Source organism: Sus scrofa, chromosome 1, assembly GCF_054392235.1.
Source record: "Sus scrofa isolate SSC_HxYL_T2T_F1_AM1 chromosome 1, Sscrofa_HxYL_maternal_Yorkshire_Landrace_v2.0, whole genome shotgun sequence".
Taxonomy (NCBI): Eukaryota; Metazoa; Chordata; class Mammalia; order Artiodactyla; family Suidae; genus Sus; species Sus scrofa.
The window spans coordinates 269,219,700-269,244,352 of record NC_139383.1 but is presented as its reverse complement, the minus strand read 5'-3'; the positions used below and the strand labels follow the sequence as shown (position 1 = coordinate 269,244,352).

The 24,653-nt window shown below is 41.0% G+C and overlaps 1 protein-coding gene across 3 annotated transcripts in view; it reads left to right on the top strand.

Moving 5' to 3' along the window:
- Nucleotides 1–2,262: 2,262 nt before the first annotated feature.
- LOC110257084 (uncharacterized) overlaps nt 2,263–24,653 on the top strand; it is a 485,227-nt gene continuing 462,836 nt past the window's right edge. For 2 of the 3 annotated variants that reach the window (XM_021075740.2, XM_084994080.1), the window contains exon 1: nt 2,263–3,561. In XM_021075740.2, the coding sequence (XP_020931399.1) occupies nt 2,954–3,561 (608 nt within the window). In that variant the 5' untranslated portion in view covers nt 2,263–2,953. Of the gene's footprint in view, nt 3,562–12,361; nt 12,507–24,653 lie in introns of those variants that run through there. The other variant, XR_014826103.1, reaches the window with a different exon arrangement.

The following is a 24,653-nucleotide window of genomic DNA, read 5'->3' as shown; positions in this document are numbered from 1 at the left end:
GAGGCTGGTGAGAGGAGACATGAGTCTTAAGAAGGGGCAGACTCAGGAACAGTAGTAGAGGGGAGAGAATGATGAAGTTTAATGCCAGCCAATGGTCATGTGCTCTCTGGCTGGGTATAGAGCAGCTGGCGACAGTCCGTGAAGAGAATTTTCAAAATCCTGTCTGTTCTCCAAACCAAAGGAAGCAGGGAGTGGCTATTGTATTAAAGGACCTAAGGGATTGATTTGGCTGCTCCAGGATACAAGTCTTGTCCAGTTAATTTCTCCAAGGCTCTCTTTCCTCACCTCTTAAAAAGGCAGCAATATCAGTTCCCTGCTTTAGGAGGATATCTTGAGGATAAGTGAAGCACATTTGCCAAAATCCATGCTAAATATTTGATGGCTGTGTCTGAAGCCATGCAAGGGAATATTTGAGCAGCTTACCAGCTTCATGGGGGGAAGATCCTTAATGCGGCATAATTCGGGACTTTTATTAGAGCCCAACCCCTATCATTATGACTCAAATAATGCTCCCAGGAGCTTGCCTGAAACCCAGAAAACAATATCCTGCAGGCTAATGATATATTGATTCTTTGGCTATGAAGTCTGCAGAAAAGGAAAATGCTGACCAGCAGGCTGGGATAGTGTAAGTGGGTGTGGAGCTGCATTAAGCAATACTAATCAACATATGCAGGTAGTCCTTCAGCCTCCCCCCACATCATCCTTGAACTTCAGACTGGCATTCTGCCCCCTTTAACTTTTAACAGATAAACTCTGCAAGAGGCAGCATAGTGTTGCACGAACTGAACTTTGGACTGGGAGTTGAAAATGAGGGTCAGCATCCTAACTCTGCAATAAACACCATTCATGAATCTGAGTAAGGCACTTCTAATTCTTTTATTTTTAGAATGTCAGGTTTTCAGTCTACAGAAGAAAAAAAAAAACGTTCTACAGTTCTTTGTATAATAGAAGGAGGAGGGAAGAGACCTTCATTGTGGATATAACACATATCACTTCCCTGTTTATGCTTTTTCTAACCACTCCGAGCTTAGAGCCTATATTTCAAGGCTATAAGCTTTGACTATAAGCTATAAGCCTTGCTGGAGGCTGTCACAGCCTGAACAACCATTAACTAATTAAGAGGGAGCAAATCAAGTTGTCAGAAACCTCTAAAACTAATAAGTCCTAGTAAATCGGGAGATCCTTTTTTTTTTTTTTAATTTAAGAAGGTACACAGCAATCTCATTGCTTCAAGGCCAGGCATGCTTCGCACAAGGTATCAGCAGATGACCCTTGAAAAAAGATTTCTCATTAAATGCAGTATCCCGAGGCCATTCCTTCGTTCAAAGCTGTCCTTGGTGCCTTAATTTTGGATGAAAATGCAGATATTCAGAGGAAATAAGAAGTCAGCACCACGGCTGTCTTCTAGGAGTCTCTTGAGCCCTCAGGCAATCAGTCTAGAAGCAAAAGTCTCTTACGCAAAGGGACACTTGAAATCCATCAATTATCCACCTAAGCTGACTAATTCTTCTTCATGGCTTCTTGATGATGACACCAGAGCAGAGGTGCCATCTATACGAAGGCTGACTTTGTATCAGCTGAAACACAGGAGCCACCCAGGAGCTATAGAATAGTAAATGCTCAGGAACTGCCATATTAGAGATGGAGATGACTGGCAGAGGGGCATCTGACTAGGACCATATCTGCAAGTAAGACACACTTACCCTAGAGATGGGAACGGAACCATTCAGCAATAGTTAACAGAGTTTCTACTCTGGACTCACACTTGTAACTGAGTATAGAGGATAAAGAGTTGAAAAGACAGGGTCCCCTCCACTTAAGTACCATACCATAGCTTTTAGCAGTTATATAGAGACATTAACAAACTTCGGACCGTAGATGGTTAATAAATCGAAAGCATGTCTACCCCTCTCATTGCATAAGGTGCTAAGGAAAGACATTACAAAAGAGGCAATATCTGAGCCAAGACTTGAAAGATGAGTAGGATTTATGAGTGTAAACAAAAAGAGGGAAGGCCATTCCAGGCAGAGGAAATATTACTTGTAATGGCAAGGTCTCTAAAATAATGATTTTTTTTTTTAAAGCAGCATGGAATGAAGAGGCACTGCTGAGATACTTGTCTGCCCAACAAAAACACCCACAATTTTATGCCACCGTTTAGGGAAGCCGTGATCAGATACTGAGCAGGTGCAGGACTTGATTGATTGCAAAAGGTAGAAACGTCACTCAGGAGGTTGTGGGGAGAGGGGATAAAAGATTGTCAAGTTCCGGTTCAAGATGGCGATGGAACATGCTCCTGAATTCCCCGCTTCCTACAAACACACTGAATGTACCGCCTCACAAGCCATGGTTTACTCTGAAAAGAGCTTTAAACAAAGCGACTCTTGCAAGTGAGGCAAAGGAGAGAAGGCCCACAGCAAAGCAGTGGGGAGCGGCCCGGCCACACCCAGTCACTTCAAGGCCACACACCCCTCCACCCTCCACCGCGTGAGCATCCCACTGTCCGGAGGGAACTCAAAAGCCGGAGCTTCTCCTGAGGAGGGCTTGAAGCCCACACTGGGCGTTTCGACTTTTTAAGACCTACACCTGAGCGACAAGCCCCAAACATCTAGCTGGGAAACCTGCCAAGGCCGGCTTGCACACGCCTGCCCGTGGCGCTGAGAGCCGTCTGCGGAATGGCCCTAGAAGAGCTCGCGCTTTCGGACTTACCTGCCTCAGGGCCCAGCGAGAAGCTGCTGATGGAGGGACTCCGGCCTCGTGGGAGAGGCTCCTTTGCAGAGTGTGGAGTGTCAAACTGAAGGACAGGGTCTGATTCGACACACATTCGGAGGCTGGCTGAGGTGTACTGTGGGACGAAGACCGCCAGGCGCCATCATTGTGCGCGAGCCTCGCTGCGGACGCCTGACGCCACCTTCACGGTGGACGCTGGCCAGCCTCCCGGGCTCCCTCGCACATGCTCCGCCCGCAGCGTCCCCCGCCTCGGCGCATGGGGCGGGGTGGGGCTTACACGCAGCTGTCCCCCACCCGGAGACCTCAGTACATCTCCTGGCCTCTGGGGGCCAGTGGCATGTTGGCTTATGACTCCCACAGAACTGTCAGCCGCAGAAAAAGCGTAATTCAAGGGCTGCCACCTCCAGGGCACAGCAAGAGGGCTGCAGGCCCAGGGGCTCAGTCTTTCTGTGAAAGTGGTCAATTAGCTAATCATCAGAGGTGCGGCTTGAGAGACAGGCGCCTAATTAAACACGAGTCGAAGAGCTTCAGGTCACCCCGTCTGGAGACGTTGCGGGGCTGCATTATCTCCAGAGTGCCAGCATCTCCTGGCCGGACCCGTTGCAGGCCTGTGGTGCTGAGGTCTCTGTGGCTGCTGCACAGGGGACATCTAGAGCCTGGCTTTGGTGGCCAGGAGGACTTGTATTCCTGGATGTCATGGACTGTTACAATCAGAAATAGTCCTTGGCAGGCTGCCAACCCCAGGGCACTACGTGGACAGTGGATTGAATCACACCCCCAGTCTTTCTGCAGAAGAGGCTGGTTTGGCCAAGCACCTAGAGACCACACAAGGTAAGTCTGTGTATGCCATCTTTACACTCTCCCTCTGCCTCCCCACAGCTTTCTGGTATCTCCCAGGCAAGAGCTTATGCACTCATTTAGACCTCTGATTTTTATGACTGCTGCCCAGGGGACACCCCTAATTCACCTGGCTCTGGTGGCTTAAGCTTGTGGTCCCATTGGACTGTATATATTTGCATACTTTAAAAGATGCTCCTGAGTGTCTGGCTTCCAATCAGCCTGAATTGAGGTGCTGAGATCCTCCGCTTTGGGACGCTGACAGGTCTTGGCACACCCTCAACTCCTGGGAGCCCTTAAAAATAAAATAGGCTGCATGGACAATCAAAAGGGTTTTGGAGACAACTAAGAGCTGGCACAGGGTTGAAAGTTAAGGTTTATCTCCTCCTTGAGGTCACTTTTTCAAAACGAGGAGAGGTGGCTGTTTAATGCAAAGAAAGCAAGGCAGAATGTCAGACAAAATGTAGAAATGGAGGAATAAGCTCCAGACAAAAGAGCAAGATAAAACCTTAGAATTGTCAAATCATGGGTGGTAGGGGTAGGGAGACAGTATATAGCCAGGAGAAGAATAAGGGTGCCATTTCAACAAAAAGGGTGAAAGGTGACCCTGAAGTAGTATGGCAACAACTGGAATGGTATCATGTAAATGATATTGGAGTGACGGAATTAGCACTGAAGTTTGTGATTGACATGGTGAAGGGGATGAGGAAGATTGAAAAACATCTCACCTGTGTTTGGGCTGTTAGTGAAACTTTCTCACTCAAAGCAATTCTCCCATTTTCCTAAGTTCTGAGGCATGTGTTAATTCAGTTGCAGCACCACAAAGCTGTGACGGTCTGTGTTATCAAGTTGGCGGGAATTGAATAGCAGAGAGCCTTTTCCTTAGCCTTTCTAGCGAACACCCATTGACCTGCACTGCACCTTCTAAGCACAATATATGTATTGAGGGGAAAATGATAAAAGGTCACGACACCCCATACAAACGCTGGTGGAATCTGTCACCCCATGTGGTCTAATTCTTTCGTCCAAAAAGTCTGTGAAAGTGGGGATGCCAATTTTTGAAACTGTATTTTCAGGGTTTACAAAATAGCTCAGAAAGAGGTCAAAATGGATGTTTTGAAGTCCATTTAGATTAGATAGAGCTCTCTCTGGATTTCTTTGGGTTTTCTAAACGTGTGTGCACTGAAAAACTGAAGTTCCTGGGTAGGTAATGTGAAGACATGAACATGTACTTGCACAGAGGACACAGGAAAGATCTGAGAGTCAAAATGCATAGCATATAATGAAACAAAATAATTAATGGCTTATTTATTTGCTAATTAGCTAAGTACTTGTGGAATTTCAAACATTATAAAATTTGCAGTGAGTATAATGGTGGAATTAACAGTTTAGAAGTAAATTTAATACTCAATGGTGAGTATTGTGATGGAGTTATGAAGTGTTATGGGAATGGATACATTTAGCTATGGATTCAATTTCCTCTTAAACTCAGGGCTACGTATGTCATTAGTGGAGGAACCAGGTAGGAAATGCATAATAATTCATTTATCAACCAATATTTAATATTGGTCCATGCTTCAGATATTGAGCTAGGTTTGGGATGGATTTAAGATTATTTAGAGGTTCATCCTCCTCCCTAGACATTTGTAGACCAGTCATGGTAAGATATGGACTCAAGTAACTTTGAAATCAAGGACCTATGTTAAACACCTTCATAGAGGAAGTACTACAGGATTTGAGCACAAGGAGTTGAGTCCAATTGAGAATCTGTCCAGAAAATTTTCAAAGTTCACAGAAACATTAATAAAAATAAAATAGGTTAGGAAACATAATAGAGGAATTGCATTTACTGGTTCTTCTTGTGAGAAGGCCAGCCAATTGGTACCAAGTACGTTTGTTCACTCTCTTAAACTTTTGATCACTGTCTACTACACTGAATTCCTAAGTCAGGCCCTCCCTGTCTCACTCCTGGACTGCTTCCCAGCAAACCACTCTCTTGGTCTTCCCTCTCAGGTCCTGTCTTATCAGTTTGGACTGCTCTAACCAAGTACCATAGATCGAGTGGCTTATAAACAACAGAAATTTATTTCTCATAATTCTGGAGGTCGAAGGACCAAGATCAGGGTGCCAGCATGGTTAGGTACTGGTGAGGACCCTCTTCCAGATTGCAGACTTCAACTCTTCATTGAATCCTCCTATGGTGGAGAGCAGAGAAATAAAGCAAGGTCTTTTATGACTCTTATGAGGGCACTAATTAACTTTCATGAGAGATCTACCCTCATGACCCCATCTAATCCTGACTACCTCCCAAAGGGCCCACTTCCTTATACCATTCCATTGGAGAGTAGGGTTTCATCATAGGTCTTTTTAGAAGACACAAACATTCAGTCTATGACAGGCCCCTTCTAAGTTTTCTGACACTGAGCAATCATTTGGCTTTCTAGAAAACAGGCTTCTGTGTTCACTTTCTGGCTTAATATCTCTAATGCTTCTTTTGATTAAAGCAAGTGTGATCATTTGGTTTCAATGACCTCATCTCCCATCATTTCACCCCATTTTACCTTTACAACTGTGATGCAATTATCTGAAACTTTTTTCTTTCCTTTCCTCTAAACTGTTGTTTTAGGAGTTCCCATCATGGTGCAGTGAAAATGAATCTGACTAGGAACCATGAGGTTGAGGGTTCATCCCTGGCCTCACTCAGTGGGTTAAGGATCCGGCATTGGTGTAGGTCACAGACGCGGCTCAGATCTGGCATTGCTGTGGCTCTAGTGTAGGCCAGCAGCAACAACTCCAATTAGTCCCCTAGCCTGGGAACCTCCATATGCCACGAGTGCAGCCCTGAAAAGACAAAAAATAAAATAAATTGCTGTTTTATAATTACATGCATTTTTAAAATTTATTTTTATTGAAGTATAATTGATTTTTAGTTGAAGGCATATAGCACAGCTATTCTATTTATATATAAATAAATATTTTATATATATATATACATATATACACCTTTTTCAGTATCTTTCCCCTTATAGGTTATTACAAAACATCGAGTGTAATTCCTTGTGCTATACAGTAGGTCACTGTGTATGTGTTAATACAAACCTCCTAATTTGTTCCTCCTCCCACCCCCCTTTCCCCTTTGGTAATCATATTCTATGTCTGCGAGTCACTTTCTATTTTGAAAATAAGTTCATTTGTGTGTGTGTGTATAAGATTCCACATATCAGCAATTTTTGCCTTTGTCTGACTTAGTATAGTAATCTCTAGGTCCCTCCATTTTGCTTAGACCACATTATTTCATTCTTTTTTATGGCTGGGTAATATTCTATTGTATATATGTACTGCATCCTTATCTATTCATCTGTCGGAAGGACACAGGGTGCTTCCATCACTTGGCTATTATTGTAAATAGCCATGCAATGAACATTGGAGTATTTTTTTAAAAATCATGATTTTCTCCAGATATGTGCCCAGGAGTGGGATTGCAAGATCATATGATAGCTCTATTTTTAATTTTTTTAAGGAAACTCTATACTGTTTTCCATAGTGGAAGTACCAATTTAGGTTCCTGCCACCAGTGTAGGAGGGTTACCTTTTCTCCCCACAATCTCCAGCATTTATTATTTGTAGATTTTTTGATGGTGGCCATTCTGTCCAGTGTGAGGTGATACCTCATATCTTAACATACATTTTTTAACGTGCTTACACCCTGACCTAGAATTGATCCCCTCACTCTGTGTACAAAGAAACTTCTATTTACTCTCACAGGACCCATCTTAATGATCCCCTTTACTGTTTATATATATAAAATCTCTGAGCCTCAGTTTCCTCCTCATCCCTGTTTCTTCTGTAGTACTTATAGTTTTAGAATTATCTCTTTTAGACCCTCACTGAACTTTAAGTTCTTAGAAAAAGGAACAATGTCCATATTTTGTATAATATTTAATCTGTAAATTTTGATCATTTTGGTATTCTAGTAGTCTATATTTTTTGTAAAATAACTTACAGATTTTCAGTGTCTCCAGTTACACCCTTGCTTTAAAGGATGGTCAACAAAACGTTACTGAATGACTCATCAGAAGAAATAGAACTAGCTTCATCCCCTGGTTTCATTACATATCCTCTGTGTAATTTTGCACAACTTTTTTAACTTGTTCAAGGCTTAAGTTCATTATCTATAAAATGAGGATAATAATACTGAGCTCATTGTGAGGATTAAGTGAAATAATGATTGTAAAGTTCTTGGCTCAATTCCTGGCATGTCTTATGCTCCTAATAAATTATTTATATTAAAACTATTGCTATTAATTACTGTTTTAACCCGAGCAAGGCTCTTCCTCCATAAACTTTATTTCCTTCCATCTTGGTTAAATAAAAAAGGGGAATAAAAACTTCCACTGTGCCCTCCTTATAAGACTTTAGTAATTATACAATTAAATATTATATCTTTGATTACTTTAACAATGTAACAAACCATATAATTGTTAATACTAATCATTGTATTTCTCAAAACCTTAGGTCACTTGGAAGACCCAAGGATGAGGCTATAAATTCTCTGTGACTAACACGAAAAATGTTTATAGTTTCTCAGAGTGTTGTCATAGTTGATTCTGTGTCACCCAAGGTTAAGAATTGTGGGTAAGATTAATACAGTCAAAAGTTTCCTTTTAATCATGGCTCACAGTATAAATCAGTTATTGCATCTTTTTCCTGTCCCAATAACTGCCTAATGTAGGTAGAATTATTAGCTGCTGTTCTGCCTCAAAGTACACATTTGTACCATCATAATTAGTCTGGCCTGAAGTGATAGGATGATTAAGGGGTGTTTCTGTCAAGATTTTGTCATTCAAGATTTAAAAGCAACCGGTTCTTAATATCTTGCCCAGGTCATTGTAAAATCTTCAATAATGCTGCAGTAGACAAAGGAGCACTTATTAACATTTTACCAAATTATTCAGGACTCTCAAACAGTTAGCAAAAATACTAATTTATCTGTTCAAAAGCTGTATCTCCCACAAGACCCATAGCAGTTGCTGAAATAATAGAAACTTCTTCCGTGAAGCCTTTCTTAACCACTGTGGTCTACATCATTTCTCTCTATTCCTATTAAATTTATAGTGCATTCTACTCGATTTCTCTCTTAATTACATGCCTTGTGATACTACTGGAACTGCTCCAGGTGTGTATTCAGCTAGATAATTTACTAGCCAAAACAACTTAAAAATTACAAGCCCATGAGGATAATCTTGCCCTGCTTTCCCCCAAAATTTATGTTGTTCAAATGATATATTGGAATTTAAAATAATTTGAGAAATGAAAATATTTAGATATTACTTAAATGTCAGTATCCAACCATTTTTCATTATTATTATTATCATTATTTTGCTTTTTAGGGCTGCATTCGCAGTGTATGGAGGTTAGGGGTCCAATCGGAGCTACAGCTGCTAGCCTACACCACAGCCACAGTAATGCCAGATCTGAGCCCTATACCACAGCTTACAGCAACGCCGGATCCTCAACCCACTGAGCAAGGCCAGGGATTGAACCCACAACCTCATGGTTCCTAGTCAGATTCCTTTCCACTGAGCCATGACAGGAACTTTTCATTGTTAGCCTTTCATTATTTCATTTTTACATTAATTATATGTCATTATTCTATTATTAACTTTTCATTATTAACTCTTGTTTTATACACTCTCTAAAAACCCCATTTCTTCCCACAGTCTTAGTTATCATGTTTTAGATAGTTCTGAAATCTGTCTCTGTATGTTTTATCTCTCTCCATGATTGCGACACTGATATATCATGTCTCATAATTTAAAATTTATCAAATTTAGGGGTTCCCTTTATGGGTCAGAGGGTTAAGAACTCAACATAGTGTCTATGATGTTGCGTGTTCGACCCCTGGCCTTGCTCAGTGGGTTAGGGATCCGGCATTGCAGCAAACTGTTGCATAGGTTGCAGATGCAGTTGGGATCTGGTGTTGCTGTGGTGTAGACTGGCAGCTGCGGCTGTCATTTGCCCTCTAGCTCCAGGAACTTCCATATGCCACAGGTGCAGCCACAAAATGACAAAAAATAAAAATAAAGTTTATCGAATTTGACATCTCCAGGTATCTGCTCATCATTTTCTCTCCATACGTGTGTTTTTTTTTTTTCTTACCGTGTTGGGTGGTACTTCCAACCACCTGGTTCCTACAGTCATGAACAAGGTGTGCTTGTTTTCTCCTTCATCCTCACTAACCATCACTTCTAACCACCCACTAAATCTGATCACATACCCCTCAAATTTGACTACTTCTGCAGCCCTGGATCACTGTAATAAACTATGAAGAATCATAATAGAGGGAGCTCCCATTGTGGCTCAGTGATAACAATCCCGACTAGTATCCATGAGGATATGGGTTTGATCCCTTGCCTTGCTCAGTGGGTTAAGGATTCCACATTTCCATGAGCTGTGGTTTAGGTTACAGACATGGCTCCGATCCTGCATAGGCCGGCAGTTGCAGCGCCAATTCAACCCCTAGCCTAGGAACTTCCATATGCTTCAGGTAAGGCCCTAAAAGAAAAAAAATAAAATAAAATAGAATCATAATAGAATCTTAAAGCTTTCTCAAAGAATTTTTAAGTAAGATTCTAACTGGCTTGGAATTCCTGTTGTGGCTGTGGTGTAGGCTGCCAGCTGCAGCTCTGACTCAACCTCTAGCTCCAGGAATTTCCATATGCCTCGGTTGAGGCCCTTAAAAGAAAAAAAAAAAAGATTCTAAATGAAGCCTAAGTGATTTCTCTAGCTCCTGACATGCTTCTCACACTGCTAGAGGAATATTTATAAATAAAGCAAGGAGCCAACTCCTGCCTAATTCCTAAACAACCGTTATTCCCAAGACAATATCCAAATTCAAGGATGGTTTACAAATCTTTTAGAGTAGTTCTTCTCAAATGTAATGTGTATACACATGATCTGGAGCATCTTGTTAAACTACAGTTTCTGACCAGTGTGTCTAGGGCACAGGTCAGATTATAGTTTCTTTTTTTTTTTTCTTTTCCCTTTTTTTTTTTTTTTACCTTTTAGGCCCACACCGGTGGCATATGCAAGTTCCCAGGCTAGGAGTCGAATTGGAGCTGCAGCCGCTGGCCTGTGCCACAGCCACAGCAACACAGGCTCCAAACCTCATCTGAGACCTACACTACAGCTCATGGCAATGCCGGATCCTTAACCCACTGAGCGAGGCCAGGGATCAAACCCACATCCTCATGGATATTAGTCAGATTTGTTTCTGCTGTGTCACAATGGTAACTCCCAAATTATAGTTTCTGATCTAGTGTGTTTAGGGTACAAGTCTAGGAAGAGGGTGAGTTGAGCAGCACATTCCAGGTAGACAAGGAAGCATTCACTATCAAGGCTGTGCCAGTACTCACCTCAGACTTTGCATGAGCCTGAGAGTGACCCCTTAAATTATGTGCCTTAGATGCTGCACGCATCAAGTTCCCAGGTGATGCTGATGCTGCTTGTTTAGGACCAGGTGAGAAGAACATCTTGAATGATCACTACCTATCTACCTAATTTCATCTCTCAGAATTTCTCATTTCAAATCCTACCTTCTGGCCATACTAAACGATTTACTTTTTTCTTTCATTTCTGAGCACATGTTGTTTTTGCTTGAGGTGATTTGTACCCTTAACCTTCTTTGCCTGTACTTCTACAAGTTCTTATACACCACTTTCTCTAGGATGCCTTCTCTGACTTTAAAATAATGGGTTAGGTACCTACCCTTTCTCCTTCCACAGCCCCAATTATATCTTATCTTTAGCATTTATCCAGTATAATATTCTGTTTAGTTGTCTGTTTCTACAAACCAGACTCGTGGGTTAAAAACATGGGCTTATTTATTTGTTCAGATGAAGCCACAAATACATTTCATAGCACAGAGTAGGTAATTAACATGCATTTGATAAATAAAAGAATTGAATGTTAAATTTTGCGCTTGTGCTATCTTCTAAATTGACTTTAAAATCCTTTAGTAATGTCTTCTATAATTCTCACTCTAATTTATAGTGCATTGTATGTCCTCAATAAATATGCTTTCATATCAATAGAAACAGACAACAGTTTGCCTTTACTGAAGTCATTCAGTGAATAATTGTTAATTATACACCCTCTAGGTGCTATGATTTCAGTGGTAAACCATAGTAAAGTCCTGGTTTTCACAGCATTTATAGAAGGCTGTACCCATGGCATATGGAAGTTCCCAGGCTAGGGGGTCAAATTGGAGCTACAGCTTCAGTCCTACACCACAGCTCACGGCAACACCAGATCCTTAACCCATTAAGTGAGTCCAGGGATCGAACTCGAATCCTCATGGATCCTAGTCAGGATCATTAACTGCTGAGCCACGAAGGGAACTCCCCAATTTAGGTATTTTTAACATTAAACTTTTTTTTAATGATTAAAAGTTCAAACATGTGACAAAGGGGGGTAAAAAAAAGGGCCTAAGAGACCTGAACTCCGGGCATGTAATAATTAAAGTTAGTGGGAAAACATGGGATTTCCCATCATGGCTTAGTGGAAACGAATCTGACTAGCATCCATGATGATTCATGTTGGATCCCTGGCCTCGCTCAGTGGGTTAAGGATCCAGCATTGCCAGGAGCTGTGGTGTAGGTCACAGACTTGGCTCGGATGTGGCATTGCTGTGGCTGTGGTGTAGGCTGGCAGCTACAGATCTGATTTGACCTAGAAACCTCCATATGCCACAGGTGAGGCCCTAAAAAGACACGCCCTCAAAAAAAAAAAAAAAGTGGGAAAACAGAAGCAATAGGAAAAGGCAGAAGGGTGGATACCACAGATATGAAACAAAGGGGAATTTGAAGCAGACAGAAAGCAGCAAGTATTGGAAAATGCTGAAGGGGCATCTGGATCCTGTCCTGCTAGTGTGACCATAGGTAAGTTATCTATCTCCCTGAGTCTTTTGCCCTCAGTCTGCAAAGTAATTATAGCATTGCCTATCTCCCCAAGCCGTTGTGTGGATAAATGACCTTAATTCGGGCTGTAAACTTTAATGCTGTCAGGATCTGAGAGTGCTAAAGGCAGTTTTGCAAGACCCTTTATATAGTCTCTGAAGTGACGAGTCCCCCTCCCTCTGCCTGAGGTGTTTTGCCACATTAGCATGGATGAGTGCCTTGGGATACAATGCTCTAGAGGTAACTCAGGAAAGGGTAGCCATGCAAGAGGCTGAGAGGAGCAGGCAGAGAAGTCATGAGCGTCACTGGGTCACAGAAAAGAGGGCACCCTCTCACAGACTAATGCATATGGACAGGGGTGTGATGTAGGGCAATTGGGACCTGTCTTCAGTGTTAATTAACCTTTCTCACCCTTACACTGCAACAGACAGTAGTAGTTATCGTACTCCCAAGAAGGGGATGTAATTAGAACAGATGGAGAAAATACAGATGAAAAGAAATAGCACACTTATTCAGCTCCAGGGGGTTCACACCCAGGGATTTTGTTTAGTGAAGGCAGGGAATTTTTTTTTTTTTTTTTACCTTATAACCCAGGTGTTTTTCTCAAGCCCCTGAGGTAAGCCAGCTGTTCTCTAAAGAAAGGGAGGAAAAATGGAAAGCCTGTCTGGAATCCAATTTTCTCTTCTTCATCTCAGTATTTCTAAAGCCTCATAGTTTTTGGAATGCAATAGACGTTCAATAGATGTTTTAAATGAGTATATGAATAACATTTCCATATAAGGATATAAAGTCTAGAATTAAGGAGGACACCAAGAGGCCAAGAATTCTTAAATGCCAGAGCAGGAAGACCTTATGGAATCATCCCATTTCATCTTATCAATTGGACCCAGAATTTTAGAGAGATTAAAAAAACAAAAAACAAGAAGCAAAACAAAACAAAAAGAACTATCCTAAACCACATAGCTGAACAATGGCAAAGCTATAACTAGAACCCAAATTTGTGTTTATTTATTACACCACCATGATTCAGTCACTCACATCATAATGCCATTTTGATGGTACAATTAAGAAAAAAGCAGCAGCTGGGAACTGTAGAGATTGTAAATGTGGATAAGCAAATAATAAAGGCAGTTTAACCAAAATCGAATTGACTGCATATTGGAGACGAAGCTGCATCAAATTCAGTCTATTTGTCGGCCAGCCTGGCAGGTGATATTGGGCAACCAAGGCACTGTGGAGAAAATTGTTCGGTGTAGAGATGAGGTGTAGACAGAGGGCTGTTGAAGGCAATTAAGCACTTAAATGAATTATTTCCCCCCAAATGTATCAAGGTATAATTCACAATTAAACATAGTATATATTTAAGGTATGCAGCTTGATGGTATGATGCACATATACATTGGGAACAAAATCACCATAATTAAGCTAATTAATATATCCATCACCTCATATACTTTTTAAATTGTGAGACAACCGAAGATTTACCCTTTTAGCAAATTTCAATATACACTACAGTATTGTATAGGGGAGCAGAATTTGTGACCCTAAAATATGTCTCTTTGGCATAAGGATTATTTTAAGCAGACTATTTTTAAGAAATAGCAGACCTGAGAGGTCTGAAAACTGAGTAAAATTGACTCTTTTGTAAAGGACATTTGCATTTATAAGAGAAACCTCTATTTGTAAAGATGTCTCCCTCTCCAGAACAGGAAGAGAAGGATGACTCAGACTCTGGAAAATCTTGTTAAAGTAGAAGCCAGGGACTTTAATCTGCATAACAACCTTACCCTTGTGTCTTATGCTTTCCCTGGTAACTTCCCATAACTGACTCCCCAGCCCCCACATCTTTTGTATTTGGCTGAAGGTGGTGTGCCACTTTGCAGCGTTAACTCAGTTTTCTTGGGTCTCTCCAAATATACATGGTACTGAACATTTTGATTTTCTCCTGTTCATCTGACTTATGTTAATGGAATTATTAGTCTAGCCAAAGTACTTAGAAGGGGAGAAGCAAAACTTTTCCTTCCTTACAGTTATTAATCATAGTCCCTTTGTACTCCGTGACCAACATCTATTTTAAAGAACTTCTCTTGATGAATATGAACACCTTCATGACACTTCTTTTCAGGGTTATGAAAGAAAAAAGGTCCAGAAGACTTCTATTTTTTATGATGATTTCCTCCTTGAAAACAAAACCAAAGAAAGAAAGATATCTTGCTTGCTTTGCCGTGCTTACCTCTAGTATTTATTGGGTTTCCACATTAGAGACTCTGTGATTCTATGGATATTGTGATGGCTATCTATGGTATTGTTTGGAAACGCTCTTCTTTTGGGAAGTATCCCCATTTCATAGAACAAAAGAAGAGGGCAGTATGTTCAGCTATATTTCCTCTCCACTGGCCTAAGATTATTGGTAGTGAACATAATGCAAGTCAGGGCCAAAGTTCTGGCATAATTTGCATCCCTGTTCCCCACTGTATGTGAGGCTCATCTGTATCTTTTCCTTTTCAACAGTTATTTAAAATTTCTTGGATTCTGGGCGACATTGGCTTTCCTTAAGCTAATTGATCTCTTTCTTCTCCTTCAACCAAAAAATACCCAATTATAATAGAAACACGAATTAAAAAGTAGGAGTTCCCATTGTGGCTCAGCAGATTAAGGATCCAGTGTTGCCTCTGTGATGATGAGGTTCAACCCCTGGCCTCTATCAGTGGGTTAAGGATGCAGCGTTGCTGTAAACTGTGGCATAGGTAACGGATGAGGCTCGTATCTAGTGTTGCTGTGGCTGTGGGATAAGCGTCAGCTGCACCCCGTTTGACCCCTAGCCGGGGAACTTGCATATGCCACAGGTGCGGCAATAAAAAGAAAAAAAAAATTAAAAGTGATCTTGATAGTTCTATATTTATACATCATTTAAAATCATATACAGCTGAAACTGAGAGCACTAAGAGCCTGAACCTAGCCAGAACACAGATTGGGACTTGAATCCATGGTTTTAAATTAAAATCACTCAACCGGTGTCTGGACTCACTGAGGTTCAGGTTCTTCATGCCTCTGCGCAGAAGGAATTCAGTGAGAGACAAAGTGATAGGCAAGAAATAGATTTATTAGGATAGAACACTTGTGAGAGATGCAAGCTGGCAGGCAAGGAAGTTCTGCCCCCAGGATCCAGTGGGCTACAGTTTTATTACTCAAGGGGAGTGGGAGTCAGAAAAGCCCACCTCTTCCTTTTTTGGGAGTAGTAGTTCCTCCTTGGTCTCTGATAAGGTGTGTATTCAAATCAGCAGAAGAGTGGTCCTCAAACTCACGCCCTTGGTCTGAATATTAATGCAGGCCTCATCCCATTCCCCAACCAAAGACCAGAGGCAATTCTCACACCTCCACTAGTCGAGCAAGCCTGCCTTGTTCTCTGATGGCTTTTTTTGAGCAATTTATTAATTTACAGTGATCTCCCGACCTCCCCTAGATTTCCCTCTCAGTCTGTGATCCTTTATTGGGACTTCTACAACTACCTGTGCCTGTTGCATCCCTATCACAACATATGTAAAATTCACATACATCTCTCAGAGCCCAATATCATTAGTTCTATTTACAAAGGGAATAGAAGTAACCTCAGAGACATCATGGGACATTTACAAGCTCACATGGCCAGGGAATATGAATTCAGTGATGTAAGTCTAACCCTGATTTTTTTGTTTGTTTCTTTCTTTCCAGTACAGTTCCCAGTCTGTACACAGGGACTTTAAAGTTTATTAGAGGCCCATAAATAAATAAAATACACATAGAAAAAAACAAAAAGTAAATGAGCATAAATTGCTATGAATCAAAGTAATTTCGTAGATGAGGCATTCTAGCTAAGTCTTTTTTGTTTTTCTGAGTGTTGGAAGTTATAATAACTCTGGCTCAAGTCGTCAGTGTCAGAAAGTGAGACACGTGGACAAGGAAAAATCTCGACAAGGCTCTTTACTTCTGCAGAAGGGCATGGGCACTCCAAAAAGTGTGCAGGCCAAACAAAGGACCCTCCCCTATTTATCCCTAATGCAGGTGATTTACCTGTCCCCTTCCCAGTGGTCAGGTCAGGGTGCACATTCTTCCTGGTTGGCTAATTTGAAACAAATTGTTACTGGGAGAAGAAGGAAAGAGGAGGGGAGAACTCAGGAAGGCATTTCAGCAAAATGGGGTTAAGATTTCCTCTGATAGGAGTTCCCGTCGTGGCGCAGTGGTTAACGAATCCGACTAGGAACCATGAGGTTGCGGGTTCAATCCCTGCCCTTGCTCAGTGAGTTAACGATCCGGCGTTGCCGTGAGCTGTGGTGTAGGTTGCAGACGCGGCTCGGATCCTGCGTTGCTGTGGCTCTGGCGTAGGCCGGTGGCTACAGCTCTGATTCAACCCCTAGCCTGGGAACCTCCATATGCCGCGGGAGCGGCCCAAGAAATAGCAACAATAACAACAACAACAACAACAAAAGACAAAAAAAAAAAAAAAAAAAGATTTCCTCTGATAGAAAAGACATTATGTTACTTTCCACATGAGGCCAATTCCATCACGGAGCAGTGGGTGTTGTCACCACACAGCAACAAATAATTCTCCAGATACCATGAGTGCCCTGTCATTCAAATGAATTCTGAAAGTACCTACCCAGAGATAACAGCAGATTCCTCAGATTGCTAGCAAAATCCTACAAGACTTCTCTCCCCACCACCATTTCAGATGCTAATTGTAAGCCCACTTATTACCTCTATTTTCTGGCTATAGTTTGGGGGTCCCAAAGATCTCCTCCTAGGACTTCAGCTGCCAGTCACAAGCCCAGGTTGTTACTGGACTTTTGACTGACTAGCTGTAAAATTGAGAGGTTCCCACAACCCTCTCCTCAATTTGAATAATTTGCCAGAGAGGCTCACAGAACTCAGAGAATCATTTTACTTACTAGATTACTGGTTAGTTATAAAAGGATATCACTCAGGGACAGCCTCACTAAAAAAATAAATTAAAAAATTTAAAAAAATTTAAAAAAATGCATAGAGCAAGTCATGGAGAAAGGACTCAGAGCTTCCATGCCCTCTTGAAGCAGGTTACTCTCCCCAATCTTAATGCATTCACCAGCCTGGAAGCTCTCTGAACTCTGTCCTCTTGGGATTTTATGGAGGTTTCATTATGAAGGCATGATTGATGAAATTATTGGACCTTGGTGATTGATTCCACCTCTACCCTCTCCCCTCCCTGGAGGTCAGGGGTGGTTCAGTGTGGGTTCCAAACCTCTCACCGCAAGGTAGATTCCCTTCCAACCAGCCCCCAAATACCAGTCTTTCCAAGAGTCACCTATTAACAAAAGACACCTTTATTGCTCTCATCACTTAGGAAATTCCTGGGATTTTAGGAGCTCTGTGCCAAAAATGAGGACAAAGACCATCACACACTTCAAAAACATGATAAAAAGGTATTTCTAAAAAGGTCACAAGTTGGTCATGAGCAAAAGCAAAGTGAATGAAAATACAAAATGTGGCAGGAATTCAGCTTTCATGGAATAGTACAGTGGAAATGAGACCTGAAAGTATTTAAGGACCCTGTTACTGAAGTTCTTAAAGTTGTCTAAGGAATTTGGACTCTATTTCAGTAGTATTGAGAATATAGCAGAAGCCTTGGGGAAAGGAGATAGATTCTTCAGAAATCACAGGTTGAATTAGTGGTAGGAGGAAACACAGGTGTGTGGGCGGGTAAGCCATTATAATGATCTTCATTCCTCCAGAACTTCGAATTTCTGTGTCAGAATGCAAGGGCATGCTTTATGTCCAGACTGGGAACTCCATGTATATACCCATTCTTTCAAAATGTTAGCTCTTTGATCACATGAGCAGCATATCTCTTATTTTTTAAACCATTTACCTTATTTTAAACCTGAGTCTGAGGCCACATCTCTGCTACCAACTACTCACAGTTCCTCCTAATTCAATAACGGTGATTCAAGACTGCTACAGGTCTACCACCAACTGCATTTTATGCTGTAACTCCTTTTTCTGCTACATAAAATAACTTTCTTCCTACTCCTTTATAGTCTTACTCACAGACCAGCTTTTGTCTTTATTTTTCTCTTGCATTGCTCTAGAGGGAGAGATAAGAAGTTTTCTATTCAAAATAGTTTTTTAAATGTGGCTTTTGCAAATTGGGATTGTTTCATTATGCCAACATTCTCCAATGTTATTCATGTAGAATAATTTCCCATGTCCTCTTTGAAAGGAAAGTTGGAGAACAGTTGAAAACCCATTTTACCTAAATTGTAGGTGTTCAGATTCCTAGGAAAATTTAAGAGGACAACAATGAATGAAAAATCCTGATCCCCTTTTTAAAAACTTTTCTCCCCTCTTCTTTTTATGCTTCTACTGTGTCATATAAATTCCTGTTTTTTGTTACAGTTCCTTTTATATGCTTATCACCATGATTAAATAGTAAACTCATTAAAGGTCAGTGTTGTTTTATATTGAACTGGATCCCATTTTGGAGGGCTGCTTCATTTCTAATGATTCTTTAATCTCTGGGAACTCCTAGGTATGAGACCCAGCTGTCTTGCCTGCAATATTTATCTGTACACCTCTGGTCATAGCAATTTTATCCTGAATTGAAGAGCTGACTCAATTGGAACAGTCAGATTCTCTCTTCTGGAAAATTATAATCTCAGAAGGAGAGACAGATGAGCCATATTGATGATAGCATCAAAGAGAAAATCAAGACTCCTTTTCCCCTACATCCTCTGAACTTCTATGCTCTCCACTTCCCCAGAGTCTTAGTCATTCAACTCTGGATTTAAGAAGATACCCAATATTCTTTCAAAATCTCACTTTTTAAGTTAGTCCACATTGGCTTCTGAGACCTTAATCACATGAATCATATCTAATTGTGTTTTTCATTGTCTTTCCACAGCACAGATCTCAGAAATTTACACATATTACATGTTCAAGATACAAATTAAATGAATCAACTTGAAAACATTGGCACAAACATTCAAGGTTCACCTCCAAGAGTGGAAAGTCAAATGAGAATTTTGTTAGTTGTAGCTTTTGAACTAAATCACAACTTTAGCTTGGCCTGGTGACTTCCTTAGACAATTCCTATCTGGGCATTTCAAATGAAGAGATTATATCACATGAACTTTTAGTTTACTCTGAGGCCCAATTTAAGATTCTTGTCTCATATTACTTTATAAAGATACAAGGCCTGACATCAGTGAAAAACTTTTTGGGTGACAAAATGTGTTGGGTCATCATTTATCTTAATGTTCACCTCCATATGTGCAGGTCTCCTTGTACAACATGAATGCTAATTATTTGTAAGTTTTTGATATAGTAACATCAGAGCTGGGACTGAATCCAGATCCTGCAGCTTCTAGTTCAGTATACTTTCTTTCATCCCATGCTGCTGCTTCAGCTCTACTGCCACGTGTGGAAACATCTGTCCCACAGTCACCCAGACAGTCTTTCCAGATCACCCTCATTAGTCATGTAACACAGTCAGAATTCTTCCCAGAGAAGCAGTCCTTGCCAATGAAGATGAAGTTATCATTACTGTTTTAGGGAACACACGGCATTAATGGAAATCTTGGTAAAGAGGTGACAGTGCTTGGAACAGAACAGACTTTAAGAGGTCAGAATTGTTTTCTGTGAGTTGAAGGGCACCCTGCTCTTTCTATACCACACACCAGTGAATTGCAGTTTTTCAGAACCCAGTATATGACGGTTTTATCTTTGATGCTAGAAAGTGATGGCACTGGAATCAGAAAATGTTGGATCTCCCTGGAGATGACTCACCTCCATGAGATGACTCGGATGACTGGAAGGGACTTCATTTCCCTGGACTTTGACTACTTGCTTGGTGTTTTTCCAGCTGTGTTCTGGGAAGGTCTAGGTAGTATAGTAGGGTCTCAGAAGGCACTTTGCAATAGCCAGTGTAGAGCAAATGTGTAGAGTATAAAGAGAATGGTGCACAGAATAGGCTTCAGGGAGTCTCCTCTCCATTCAGCACAGCTCTGCTTGGTGTCATGCCCACTGAATTCTCTAACAGAATTTATTTAGGGGTAACCATGAAAGCTTTTAAACAACTCTTTCTTAAAATCTGAAAATGGGCTATCTCTCTCCCTCTCTCTCCCGCTCTCTCTCCCCCTTTCCCTCCCTCTCTCCTTCTCTCTCTCTCTTTTCCTTTCTCCTACTTTCCTCTCTTAGTCTTAATCCTAAATGGGGACGACTAAGGGAATTGCACACGTCATGGGCAATGCATCTCTACAAGGTGTTCAGAGCAAAACAATTTGTTTTTCTTTCCTGAAAAACAACATGGATTCATGCATCTCCAATTTCTGATTGTCTTTGTCATTGTGATTCTTCACTATATCAGCTTATCAATTCAAAATTAATTCCTGAAACCTGAACTCAGTTTTTCTCTCTGACAAACCAGCTTTTCAACAAGCCAGCTGAGGCTCAGTAAAAGGCAGTTTTTACATGTCGTCTTTGTGGTTGGCCAGCAATAAAACTTTAAAGTTATATTTGACCTATCTCTCTACTTTAAATATTGCATACACTTATTCACCTATCCATGCCAACACTTCTTATTCTTTTGGAATTTCATACACATATGCTTCTTTTTTTTTTTTTTTGTCTTTTCTAGGGCCACTCCTGCGGCATATGGAGATTCCCAGGCTAGGGGTCTTATCCGAGTTGTAGCCACTGGCCTATGCCAGAGCCACAGCAACAAGGGATCCGAGCCGCGTCTGCAACCTACACCACAGCTCACAGCAATGCCAGATCCTTAACCCACTGAGCGAGGCCAGGGATCGAACCTGCAACCCCATGGCTCCTAGTCTGATTTGCTAACCACTGAGCCACAACGGGAACTCCCACACATGCTTCTTGATTTCAGTTTCTGTTCTCATAATCCTAGTTGAGAGAAGCATCTCCTTTTTTTTGGTATGGTAGTTCTATTGTTTTTAATTTTTTTTTTTTTTTTAGTGTAGTTGATTTACATTGTTCTGTCAATTTCTGCCATACAGCAAAGTGACCCAGTCGCACGTCTATACACACTCCCTTGGATGCTGAGGTTACTGCAGCAGTTTCTCAAGTATCTGTCGTTATGTACAACCATTCTAAATCTCTCATTCCTTTACACAGTCAAGTCCTCATGACCAGATTAATCTTTCTGGTATGCTGCTTTGATATGTAGTCAGTAGGGCTTTGTAACTCTAGTACCTCTGGAATAGATTTAAATCCTTCCATATTCTGTCCCCCATCTTATACATCTGCATACATTATCCAAAGTCTTTTTTAATACAAAGACTTCTCTCTAGAATATTGATTCCTTTGCTGTATCAGGAACACATATATTCTTTGGATTCCAAGAGAGGTAATCTGATACGGAATTTCAGCTGTTATATTTGATAGGACATTCTTCATGTATAAAACGGAGAATGTGACAGTTGGTACTTTTCTCACTAGGATGCAGGGAGAACTAAGGATCATGGGTTAAAGGATCACTTATAAGAGGTAATGATAAACTTTATGTGAAGTTAGAAGCCTTTAAGACACACTCTCTAAGGTACAAGGGCAAATTTCATATTTCCATGTTGTAATATTGCTTCACCTGTCTAAACACAGATGGAAGAAGTTAACATACTACATTAATTGAAGCAGTTTCAATATTTATATCACATTTCTGTGATACTGTCAAAATAATGTGTCTTCAGAGAATCCTCCTTTATTCTAAAGTTTTACTTATTATTTTTTATTTATGCATTTGTCACTTCTATATTATCATCTCCAACTATAATACCTCATTTCCATTTCAGACATATATTTCTATTTGCCCATCACAGGGATTATGCTCAAATCAAATTCATTGCTTTGACTTGAACAAATTGCTCTCCGGGCCATCTTTGTTATGGTATTCACTTTTCACAAAATCCCTCAACCAGACTCCTTGGAATTATCAGTGACTCCTGCACTGTTGAACAGTTAGGCAGGAAAATATATACCATCCCGTGTATTTTTAAGAGAGATATAATATAAGGAATTGATTATACAAGTGTTGGAGAGATGGTGAGAGAGAGTCAGAGACAGAAGAGAAGGCAGAATTAAGGGCTAGAAACCAGCTATTATTCCTGGGATTAGCAGGACAAAGAGAAGGTGATTATTATCTAGACCTTCAGTAAGAAGATGCTTCACAGAGCTTGGGCTGCTAGTGAGAAGGGGCCTGGGGGGCATTGGGAAGCTCTGACTGGTACCTCTGAAAAGCTGGAGTTTGGAACCAATTGTGCTACCAAGTAAAGTGTCATTCCTCGGTCATTGCTGGCAAGTGCAGGAAGCAAAGTAAGATAGAGAGTCCCTTCTACTTGTTTCTAGCTTTTTCATAATCCATAGTTGCATAACTTCCAGAAAGGTGGGAACCAGAAAAAATGTAATTTCAGAAGTTTAGTCCCAGCATAAAAAAAGAAATAAAAGACAGATTTGGAACTCAGAGAAGTAGTTTTCACATCTAAAAGGTTGACATGTCCTGAAAATTCTCCCTTTGACACAGTACTAGAATGCTTTATTTCCCATTTCCTACAGCCCTGCCCGGATACAGGCTGTCATCATCTGTTGTCCAGACTGTCCAGATAGGCTGCTAACCTGTGTCTCTGTTTCTTCCCTCAAATCCATCCTTCACACCTACACTCTAGTTACTTTCTAACAACCATAATCATGTTACAACCTGTTTGGAAACTATTAAAAATCTCTCATAGTTCCTCCACTGAATCAGCATATTTCACTCTGGGAAATTTCAAATATACTTTGCTTCATCTCCGCTCAGAGAACTTGTCTAGGAATATTTGTCCCATCTGCAAGGAAAAATAATTTCCCCACAAAACTTGATAGTATTCTCTATTCTGGCTTTCAGCCTTCACTGAGTATATATTATACACAATACTTCAAAAAAAATCATATTTTCATTTGAGGGCCTGCTGCTTTTACTAAAGTATAAACGCCTCAAGATGGGTTTCTCTGTTTATTTTTTGGTACCTACAGTGCTGTCAGGTTCTGTGTTTATTTATTTGTTTATTTTTTTACCTGTGGTACTCTCTAGAGAGCCTGGCATATAGTAGAGGCTACAAGCTATTTGTAGAATGGATGAATAATAAATCTATCTATCTATCTATCTATCCATACATCCATGTATCTAGATATCTAGATATCTAATTAAATAATCAAACTATTTGGTTTCTTGCCCTGCTAGGTTTGCATGTTGTTTATCCATATCTAAGTTTCCCAGAGATCTGGATCAGTATTCCCTAAAGAACAGGCCCTGTGTCCCACAGTGCAGTCAGGGCTAGGGGCAAAAGTTGGGCAGGTGCAAATACTAGCTCAAGAGTTGAGGCTTGAGTTACACAAAAGCCTGGGAGTCTTGGGAGAAAAGTGAAGTTAAAGCAGCGTGGTGGTCTACTGGAGTAATTCACTCTTGCTACCCTTCTCCCTTCTTCTCAGAAACATGAAATTAGTCCTTCCCTCCCTGTAACCCCTGCCTCCTCTCCATTTCCACCTCCTCATTTTTAAACGCCACTGTTTTGGAGAAACATAGTGCTGTTCCAGCTGCAGGCACTAAATCATTGCTGTACTTTGGACGTGAGCTGCGGAAGGGAGTCCTGTGATGAATGGGGCTGTCCGTATTTACATTGGCTGTGCAACAGCTGTGGGGATCATCCTGTGCAATGAGTATTCTGGGCAAACTTGGCTGGTCCCCACCCCACTACCACCTCCCCCACCTCCTCCTAGCTCAGTGACAGTGACTGATAGGCCACTTCTAAGGAAAACTGCCCTTTAGAACAAAGGAATTGCAATGCCCCCTCTTGTCTGAGCGCATGAATACACACACTCACAGGACTCACACACACACACACCCCCACCTCACTCTCAATCTTTCAATGCCGTGTTCTTTTTGGCAATTTCATATTTCCCTGGATAACCTTGCAAACAACAAAATTTCTCAAGTGTAGGCAGGTGATGTAGGAGAAGCAATCTCTGTCTTTTAAAAAAATCTCCTTATGGGCTTTCAGAGACATACTGCATTGGTCATCCCAAAATTATTGCCCAAGGCAAATTGTGTCAAATACAGGTCATGCT